This window comes from Podarcis pityusensis, assembly GCF_964106645.2.
Source record: "Podarcis pityusensis genome assembly, chromosome: 13".
Lineage (NCBI taxonomy): Eukaryota > Metazoa > Chordata > Lepidosauria > Squamata > Lacertidae > Podarcis > Podarcis pityusensis.
Genome location: NC_138038.1, coordinates 53,174,106 through 53,184,806, shown reverse-complemented (window position 1 = coordinate 53,184,806; position 10,701 = coordinate 53,174,106). Strand labels below are relative to the sequence as shown.

Here is a 10,701-nt window from a genome sequence, read left to right as displayed (position 1 = left end):
CCACAAACCCAGGTCGAGAGACGCGAGGTCACAGGTTTCGCAGAGGAACAGCGACCCCGTGTGGCCTCGCTGAGCTGTGCCACCCCTGGAAATCTGTAAACCTTTGTGGAAAGTAAAGGTAAAGGGACCCCTGACCATTAGGTCCAGTCGTGGCCGAGTCTGGGGTTGCGGCGCTCATCTCGCTTTACTGGCCGAGGGAGCCGGCGTACAGCTTCCGGGTCATGTGGCCAGCAGGACTAAGCTGCTTCTGGCGAACCAGAGCAGCGCAAGGAAACGCCGTTTACCTTCCCGCCGGAGCGGTACCTATTTATCTACTTTCACTTTGACGTGCTTTCGAACTGCTAGGTTGGCAGGAGCAGGGACCGAGCAACGGGAGCTCACCCCGTCGTGGGGATTCGAACCGCAGACCTTCTGATCAGCAAGCCCTAGGCTCTGTGGTTTAACCCACAGCACCACCCGCGTCCCGTGTGGAAAGTGCTTGCCGTTAATACATGTTTGCTGGAGACCTTAACCCAGGGGTCAGCAAGCTTTTTCAGCCGGGGGCCAGTCCACTGTCCCTCAGACCTTGTGGGGGACCGGACTATATTTTTCGGGGGGGGGGGAATGAATGAATTCCTATGCCCCACAAATAACCCAGAGATGCCTTTTAAATAAAAGGACACATTCTACTCATGTAAAAACACACTGATTCCTTGGCCATCCATGGGCTGGATTGAGAAGGCAATTGGGCCAGATCCGGCCCCCGGGCCTTAGTTTGCCTACCCATGTCTTAACCCATCATGCCATGCCTTAATTTGCACTCAGGGCTCTCAGGCCTCAGACCCAGAAACCTGTTTCTCATGCCAGCCTCCCGTCTCTGAAACACTACTTCCAAGGCTGTGTGTACGTATTCTCACCCCCTGCAGGCCAGATGGGAAACCCGTAAGCAGGATTGGGGCACAAGAGCCACTCTTGTGATTTCCAGCAGAGCGTAGCCAACATGGCTCGTGGCGCTCGATAGTCCTCTCCTGCTCCTGGTTTGCCCCATCCTCTTTTAAAGCCATTCAAGATGAAAGCCATCACTGATTCCTGTGGCAGGGAGTTCCGCAGGTGAACTGAAGAAGGACTTTCTGCTACCTGTCCTGACAGTGAGCGCTGACGGGCCTGCCTTGCAAAAAAACATTTGTTAGCTCTGCCTCCTGATCCCAGAGCTGCCTTGGCTCACCAAGTGGCAAGGACAACGTGCTCCTTACACGTAGAGAGGCGTCTTTTTTCGCTACCGAAATCAAAAATTTGGGAGCCGACCTTTGCACGGCGCAACGTTCCACAAACCCGGATGAATTTGGCAGCAAAGTTGGGTGGGGTGGGGTGGGGGAGTCAAACAGAAACAATTTTATTTTAGCAAAAATTTAAGACAGGTTCCAATCGGTTACAAATGGCACGTTGAGACGCTTGGTGTTTGGAGGAAGTCCATGGGGTCAGGGTAGTGGAGGGGCTTTTGTCTTTTTTGGTCTGAAGCGGGGCAGATTGCCCAGAGGGGGGGCAGGTACGGAGATTTATTTGCAAGCACCCGGAGGGCGCTTTTGTCTGTGCAGAGTCCTTCGGCCCCTGGGGGGCTTCGTCAGAGGGGTGGCACCTGCAAGAGAAGAAGCAGAATGAGGCCATCAGAAGAGGCTTGCTGGATCAAGGCAATCGTGGCCCATCTTGGCCAAGATCCTGGTTCTCTCTCTTTTTTAAAAAAAATTTATTGATACAGCAAAAAAAGAGAAAACACAAATACCAAATTATATACAGGGATAACTATAGGCACGGAATTTTCTTAACAAACAATAAAACATAAATTGGTCTTCACACTAAAGACCCAACCTCCCGTCTATTCCATATTCGATTTCATATTACTTATTGCCAATACAGACTTTTATCATAATTAAACTTTTTCTTAATATATCTACCTTGCAACTATTACTGAAGTTCCTCGAATGCTGCAACAGAGTTTGAACTACTATATTTATATTTCAGATATTCTTTGAAAAACTCCCATTTTGAAGCAAATTCCTGGTTTGCTTTATTCTTTATTTTGTCCGATAGACCGCCTAATTTGGCATATTCTGTCAGCTTTTGGATCCTGGTTCTCGCAGTGCCCAACCAGGTGGCCCAAAGCCAAACCCACAAGCAGGATCCGAGTGCGAGAGCAGCTCTTCCCCCTACTCCCTGGTTTCCAGCAATTGGCATTCAGAAGCATTATGTCATGGTTAGCAGCCATCAATAGCCCTCTCTGTAAATCTACCCATTGCTCTGCCTCTGATCATGAAGGCATGGCTAGTAGCCAACTGCAACCCTCTCCTCCAAGAATTTCCCCAATTCTCTTTTAAAGCCTCCTGTGGCAGGGAGTTCCATAGTTTAACAGCAGGTCTGCTGCTTCTGGCCCTGGAAAGAGCATATGGCAGCTGATGATGATGATGATGATGATGATGATAATGATAATAATAATAATAATAATAATAATAATAATAATAATTTATTTATACCCCGCCCAGCTTCCAACAGAACACTAAAATACAATAACCTATTAAATATTAAAAGCTTCCCTAAACAGGGCTGCCTTCAGATGTCTTCTAAAAGTTTGGTAGTTATTTTTCCCTTTGACATCTGGTGGGAGAGCGTTCCACAGGGCGGGCGCCACCACCGAGAAGGCCCTCTGCCTGGTTCCCTGTGACATGACTTCTTGCAGGGAGGGAACCGCGAGAAGGCCCTCGGAGCTGGACCTCAGTGTCCAGGCAGAACGATGGGGGTGGAGATGCTCCTTCAGGTCTACTGGGCCTTTGAGGCCGTTTTGGGCTTTCAAGGTCAGCACCAACACTTTGAATTGTGCTCGGAAACGTCCTGGGAGCCAATGGAGGTCTTTCAGGACCAGTGTTATTTGGTCTCGGCGGCCGCTCCCAGTCACCAGTCTGGCTGCCACATTCTGGATAGCCTCCTCCTCAATGGATTTGTCGAATTTTTACGAACTACCCAACGTGGTGGCGCTCAGTACAGCTTGCGGGAGCGAATCCCATCGTTTAAATCACATGCCTGATCCAGCAGGGCTCTTCTGGGGCATTTATTTGTCCCTACTCTGTTTCCTGCTCTTTAACCAGCAAATGGTTTTGTTGTATTAATAATAATAATAATAATAATAATAATAAAAATAAAATAATTTTATTTATACCCCGCCCTCCCCGGCCAGAGCCGGGCGCAGGGCGGCTAACACCTGTAAAATTAAAATAAAAACTTATTGGGGGGGGAAGGGAAAAAAACCAATTTAAAATACTGGGTTAAAATACAATTTAAAATGCAGCCTCATTTTAAAAGCAGCCCATAGATCAAGACCATAAGGGGAGGGAAACATAAGGGTCAGACTGAGCCCAAACCAAAGGCCAGGCGGAACAGCTCTGTCTTGCAGGCCCTGCGGAAAGATGTCAAGTCCCGCAGTAAGAGGACCTCTCCTCTTATTTCCTGACAGCTAAGTCTGCGCAGGAATCTTTGGCGTTTCGGAAGGCCAAATCTACAAGGTCTATGAGAGAATTCCTGGAATGATCCAGAGTTGGGGGGTGAGGTGGCCAAATTTGCCAAGGATCCCAAGCCGTTCAGGGTCGCTGAAATGAAAAAGGGATTGCGAAGAGCTCCGAACCGAGCGAATGGAAGGCGAATTGGCAAGTGCAACCCAATGTAAACGAGAGTAAGGTGATGCAGATTTCAAATATAGGCTCGTGGGGTCTGAACTGGAGGTGAACCAGGAACGAGACCTGGGAGTCCTAGTGGATAGCTCTTTTAAGATGTCAACCCAGTGTGCAGCAGGTGTGAAAAATGTGAATTCTATGCTAGGAAAGGAGCTGAAAACAGCTGCCGCCATAATTATTAGCCTTACCAAAATTGACATACATCTGGAAAGTTCTGTCCACCTGTGATCCTCCTTCGGAGACTTGAGCCTCCATTCCTGAACCCTCAGACCCCTGCCTTTTCCCTGGCAAGTTCCCATTGCCAAAACCCTCGTATCTACGGGACCGCCTCCCCTGGTCTGCCCCGCAGAGGACCTTAAGGTCCATGAATAACCATAGTTTAGAGGTCCTGGGCCCTAAGGAAGCCAGACTATCCTCCACCAGGGCCTTCTCAGTGGTGGCTCCGACCTGGTGGAATGCTCTGTCCCAGGAGACCAGGGCCCTGTAGGATTTAACCTCCTTCCGCAGGGCCTGTAAGACAGAGCTATTCCACCTGGTCTTTAATTTGAATTCAGCCTGATCTTTCATTTCCCTTCTCTTCCCTCCCCCTCCCCTTTTATGAAGATCACCCACTCTGGAACCCCACAGCTAATTCTCCCCTGGCCTCCTCGCTGGCCCAAAGAGGACCAATTCAGCCAGTTAGCCCTTATGCTTATTTCCCCTAAATTGATTTTTGAATTTTATTGTTATTCATGTTTTTATACTGTATTTTATGCTGCTTTTATAATTAAGTGTTTTAAATTTGTTGTTAGCTGCCCTGAGCCCGGTTTTTGAACTGGGAAGGGCGGGCTATAAATAAAATTTATTATTATTATTATTATTATTATTATTATTATTGAGTCATAGAGTTGGAAGGGACCCCAAGGGTCATCCAGTCCAACCCCCTCTGTTGCAGCTAAAGGCAAAGACTGACTGCGGATGGGAGATCAGGAGTGGACCCAGGTGAAGGAGTGCCACCTGCCACACACGCATCCTGGTGAATCACCTTCCTGAATTGGATGGGGATGAGCAACAGTTGTCGAAAAGGAAGTGCATATTCGTATGTGACATAGTTAATGTAAGGAACCCACAGTCTCAAACTCTCAAGGCGTTAAAAGGGCATTTGATAAATTTATGGAGGAGGAGGAGGTGTGAAAGGTCTACAGATTGTAGCTAAATTTTACCTCCAAGCCCAGAAGCAGTCTACCTGTAGGTAACAGTTGCCAGAGGGGAACATGTGGTGGGAAAAGGGTATTTGTCGGCTGTTCAGAGACAAAGAAGGGGACGCTGTGGGTTAAACCACAGAGCCTAGGGCTTGCCGATCAGAAGGTTGGCGGTTCGAATCCCTGCGACGGGTTGAGCTCCCGTTGCTCGGTCCCTGCTCCTGCCAACCTAGCAGTTCGAAAGCACGTCAGAGTGCAAGTAGATAAATAGGTACTGCTCCGGCGGGAAGGTAAACGGTGTTTCCGTGCGCTGCTCTGGTTCGCCAGAAGCGGCTTAGTCCTGCTGGCCCCATGACCCGGAAGCTGGACGCCGGCTCCCTCGGCCAGTAAAGCGAGATGAGCGCCGCAACCCCAGAGTCGGCCACAACTGGACCTAATGGTCAGGGGTCCCTTTACCTTTACCAGAGACAAATAATTCTGTTTGTCGGCTGTCCAGAGAGGATTCTGTTTAAAGCTTATTTAATCACAACAATGCAAACGCAACACGTAGGAATAAGCCAATCAAAGTTCATATGTACAACATAACAGAGTTAGATATCTAAGGACAGTCTTACAATAGTTCCAACAGAAGTCGTCTAAAAAGCTTCCAAAGTAAAGTCTCTCAATAGTCTTTCAAAAGTTTCAGCGGAAGACATCTCAAAAACCTCAAAAGGACAGTGTCTCCAGAATGACGCCACCGTTTCGTAATAGTCTTCATCAGTCTCCACCACTCTGTTACATTGTACATATGAACTTGGATTGGCTTATTCCTATACAGTGGTACCTCGGGTTACATACACTTCAGGTTACATACGCTTCAGGTTACAGACTCCGCTAACCCAGAAATAGTACCTCGGGTTAAGAACTTTGCTTCAGGATGAGAACAGAAATCGTGCTCTGGCGGCGCAGCAGCAGCAAGAGGCCCCATTAGCTAAAGTGGTGCTTCAGGTTAAGAACGGACCTCTGGAACGAATTAAGTACTTAACCCGAGGTACCACTGTAATTTGAATGATATCATCATTCTATTATATATTCTCTACTAACTATTAGCCTACATGTCGTGCTTGTATTGTTGCGATTGGTTCTTAAAGCATATTTCAAACACATTCCACTCCCCAATGCAAGAATCCTCGGAAGAAGAAGAAGAGGAGGAGTTTGGGTTTGATATCCCGCTTGATCACTACCCGAAGGAGTCTCAAAGCGGCTAACATTCTCCTTTCCCTTCCTGCCCCACAAAAAACACTCTGTGAGGTGAGTGGGGCTGAGAGACTTCAGAGAAGTGTGACTGGCCCAAGGTCACCCAGCAGCTGCATGTGGAGGAGCGGGGAAGCGAACCCGGTTCACCGGATTACGAGTCTATCGCTCTTAACCACTACACCACACTGGGAGCTGTAGTTTGTTAGGGGTGCTGGGAGTTGTAGCTTGCGAGGGGCAAAACTACCGTTCCCAGTATTATTTGGAGCAGCGGTTCTCAACCTGTGGGTCCCCAGATGTTGTTGGACTACAACTCCCATCACCCCTAGCTAGCAAGGCCAGAGCTCAGGGATGATGGGAGTTGTAGTCCAACAACATCTGGGGACCCACGGGTTGAGAACCACTGATTTGGAGGAAGCAATGTGCTTCGCATGGGCAGGATTCCTGCTTTGGAGTGGGTTGGACTAGATGACCCTCGGGTTCCCTTCCCACTCAACAATTCCACGATTCTGTGCCTGGATTCCATGAAAATTTGGAATCGATCCAAAAGGGATTCTTCTTCCAACACCTCCTGGGTGCCCAGGGAAGGCTCAGCATATCCTGCTGCTTTGAACATGATCAGCGCAGGATAATAATAATAATAGTAATAGTAATAGTAATAGTAATAATAATAATAATAATAATAATAATAATAATAATAATAATTTATTATTTATACCCCGCCCATCTGGCTGGGTCTCCCCAGCCACTCTGGGCAGCTTCCAGCAGAATATTAAAATACAATAGTCTATTAAACATTAAAAGCATCCCTAACCAGGGCTGCCTTCAGATGTCTTCTAAAAGTCTGGTCGTTGTTTTTCTCTTTGACATCTGGTGGACAACCTCACAGGGACTAGAATCATAGAATCATAGAATCATAGAGTTGGAAGAGACCACAAGGGCCATCGAGTCCAACCCCCTGCCAAGCAGGAAACACCATCAGAGCACTCCTGACATATGGTTGTCAAGCCTCTGCTTAAAGACTTCCAAAGAAGGAGACTCCACCACACTCCTTGGCAGCAAATTCCACTGTCGAACAGCTCTTACTGTCAGGAAGTTCTTCCTAATGTTTAGGTGGAATCTTCTTTCTTGTAGTTTGGATCCATTGCTCCGTGTCCGCTTCTCTGGAGCAGCAGAAAACAACCTTTCTCCCTCCTCTATGTGACATCCTTTTCTATATTTGAACATGGCTATCATATCACCCCTTAACCTCCTCTTCTCCAGGCTAAACATGCCCAGCTCCCTTAGCCGTTCCTCATAAGGCATCGTTTCCAGGCCTTTGACCATTTTGGTTGCCCTCACTTGTGTAGGCATGTTAACCCCAGTCCAACACCTAGAGGTGCCGAGAGAGGGGGCTTCTGAGATGCAGATCCTGCCCATTCCCTCTCTCCAACCCCCTTTCCTCAGCGACTCCACGCCCAGGCTTACCGTTAACACCCAAGGCCGCTGAGGGTCCCGATCCGGTCCAGCTTGATGCCAAAGCACCCTTGCTGGGCCATCTTCTTGGCTCGCCCCCGGAACTTCTTCTGGGTGCTCACAAAGTCTTTCAGGAAGTGGATAAAGGCGCGCTCCCCTGAGGAGGGGGCTGGGGGGCCGGGGGCATCGTGGGGGGGCCGCTGGCCGCGTAGGATCTGGGAGAGCGGCGGCGGGTGGTCCCCTTCGTTGGCCGACAGCAAGGCGGCCAAGTCTTCCCCAAGTATCTCCAGCAAGGACTGAAAAAGGAGGGAGACAGAGAGGAGAAATTTAACCCCCTCCAAAAAGCCCCCCCAAAAAACACACCCCATAAGTAGGACCCTGTGCCCCGCTCTCAAAATTCGTACCCACCAGCAGCTATTTTATATCTCTGCAAAAAAATTGGTCCATTGGAATGCTTTCAAAGATGTGGGGTCCTCAACAGAGAAGGGGGGATTTGAGACAGAAGTGGGGTCCTCCTGGGGTCTTCTACTTACCTGGGTTGAGTGGACAGGGGTCTGGGAGGCCAGGGGCAGGAGGAAGAGGAAGAGGGAGGCAGGCAAGACCTTCATCCTTCCCCCCAAAACAAGCCAGCAAGTTTCTCCTTTGGGATGTCGGATGGGTGGGCTGCCTTGACCCCCCAGGGGTGAGCGGAAGGATGGCTTGGGTGCGTCTGGCCTGCCTGTCTCCCCGGCTGCCATTCTTATAGGGGTGCTCGGACCACCCACCCCATCTCCCCGGGCAACAGGGGCCACCCCCTGCTGGCAAGGCCGAGGGAGCCAGGGGGGTGTCCTCCTGGGATGGGGACTGGAGGGGGGCTTTTGTCCCCCAGTGAAAGGCATGTGTTGCCCAGGGGACGGGTTACGGGAAGGGGGGGGAGGTGGAGAAAGGGCAGGGAGTGGGGGCTGGCTGGCTGGCTGGTGGGAAGGAAGGAAGGAAGGAAGGAAGGGCGGCCTGGATGGGTAGAGAAGCAGCAAAGGGTTAGAATCATGGAAGGGTTGAAGGCACCCCAGGGGTCATCCAGCCCAACCCCCTGTGAGGCAGGGTTGTCTGGAAACACAGAACAGGAAATAAACCTCATAATGGGAAAACACAAGAAATTTATTGGATAATAATATCAAAATGAATTAAAAATGTATATTAGGACTATTGTCGAACAATATTTATAAAGGAATATAGACCGATAACAGGGACGCGGGTGGTGCTGTGGGTTAAACCACAGAGCCTAGGACTTGCAGATCAGAAGGTCGGTGGTTCGAATCTCCGCGACGGGGTGAGCTCCCGTTGCTCGGTCCGTGCTCCTGCCAACCTAGCAGTTCGAAAGCACGTCAAAGTGCAAGTAGATAAATAGGTACCGCTCCGGCGGGAAGGTAAACGGTGTTTCCGTGCGGCACTCATCTCGCTTTATTGGCCGAGGGAGCCAGCGTTCAGCTGGTCATGTGGCCAGCATGACTAAGCCGCTTCTGGCGAACCAGAGCAGCGCACGGAAACGCCGTTTACCTTCCCGCTGGAGCGGTACCTATTTATCTACTTGCACTTGGACGTGCTTTCGAACTGCTAGGTTGGCAGGAGCAGGGACCGAGCAACGGGAGCTCACCCTGTCACAGGGTCCCTTTACCTTTAGGGGTTTGACCATCTTGTGGGAGGGAGTTCCACAGGTCAAAAATGCGCTGGAAGGACTTTCTTTCATCTGTTCTGAATCTCCCAACAGTTCGGCTTATGAAGGCCTGGAGGTTCTCACTACACCCCCAACCAACAGCTTTCTCTCTCCCCCCCACCACAGCCTCTTCCCAACACCTCCGTCATCCCGTAAGCCCCCCTTCCCACGAAATCCATCATCCCAAGGGGAAACCTGGGATTGCCAAGGAAACCTCCTCCTCCCTCTCCCCTCTGCCTCCCAGGGGTTTGAGAAAAGGCCTGGCTGATTCTTGCTGCTCTCCAGGGAGGTTTCCCCAGAGACCGGCAAAAGTCACCCAGGGGCCCTGCCATTCTCCTCCTTCGTGTTATTCGGGGATGGAGGACAGGAGGCAGGGTGGGGAGGTGAAGGGGGACGGGGGATCTGGGTAGGGGGTCCTTCCCCTGTAGGGGGCGCAAATTGAGCAGAGGAGCAGGTGCGATTTTTGCAGGATTTTCAGGCAGGCAACAAGCCGCAAACGGAAAGGCGGCCACGAATTCCTCCACAACTGTTCAACCCCTGCAAAGGCCTATGCAGTCGAAGAACGTATTGGAAAATTTATAGAGAAAGGTTTATTGTTTTGAGCGCATTCGATTGTAAGATAAAATGTATGCAAAGGGACTTGACAGGAAGTCAAAATTGAAGAAAAGATTTTGTAAGATCAAAGGCGGGAAAGTATTTACTTTCATTGTTATCATTTTGTGTGTGTGTGTCTGTACATATGTGTTTTTGCATGGAATGTGTTTTTGGAATTTTGTTTTGCACTGCATTTTGTTTTTGGAATTTTATTTTGTATTGGAATGTGTGTTTTTGCATGGAATGTTTGGGAGGAAATAAGATGGTAAATAACAAATAAACTAAATATTGATGTGTGTAATTTTTATTTCTCAATTATATTTAGTTGGTAGTATGGTTGTAATGTTTTTTTGTAACATAAAATCATTCAATAACAAACTGTCTGGCCAGAGTGGCACATGCTCTGGTTATCTCCCACTTTGACTACTGCAATGCGCTCTACATGGGGCTACCTTTGAAGGTGACCCGGAAACTGCAATTAATTCAGAATGCGGCAGCTAGACTGGTGACTGGGACCACATAACACCGGTCCTGAGAGATCTGCATTGGCTCCCAGTACGTTTCCGAGCACAATTCAAAGTGTTGGTGCTGACCTTGAAAGCCCTAAATGGCCTCAAAGGCCCAGTAGACCTGAAGGAGCGTCTCCACCCCCATCGTCCAGCCCGGACACTGAGGTCCAGCTCCGAGGGCCTTCTGGCGGTTCCCTCCCTGCGAGAGGTGAGGTTACAGGGAACCAGGCAGAGGGCCTTCTCGGTGGTGACGCCCACCCTGTGGAACGCCCTCCCTTCAGATGTGAAGGAAATAAGCAGCTATCTTCTCTTTAAAAGACATCTGAAGGCAGCCCTGT

General features: G+C 49.5%; 1 protein-coding gene across 1 annotated transcript; it reads right to left on the bottom strand.

Annotated features, from left to right (window-relative positions):
* Positions 1-881: 881 nt before the first annotated feature.
* Positions 882-8,649, bottom strand: LOC308462362 (uncharacterized protein). Its single transcript, XM_080980040.1, has 3 exons — positions 8,101-8,649; positions 7,580-7,863; positions 882-1,615 (listed from the first exon to the last, which is right to left on the bottom strand). The coding sequence occupies exons 1-2, from the start codon at positions 8,443-8,445 to the stop codon at positions 7,582-7,584; spliced, it is 627 nt and encodes a 208-aa protein (XP_080836166.1). The 5' UTR covers positions 8,446-8,649; the 3' UTR covers positions 882-1,615; positions 7,580-7,581.
* Between the last annotated feature and the right edge of the window lie 2,052 nt (positions 8,650-10,701).

Coding starts and splice junctions, on each gene's coding strand:
- LOC308462362 (XM_080980040.1), bottom strand. CDS start 8,445: ATGCCTTTCACTGGGGGACAAAAGCCCCCCTCCAGTCCCCATCCCAGG. Junction 7,864..8,100: donor CCCCTGTCCACTCAACCCAG/GTAAGTAGAAGA, acceptor CTCCTTTTTCAG/TCCTTGCTGGAGATACTTGG.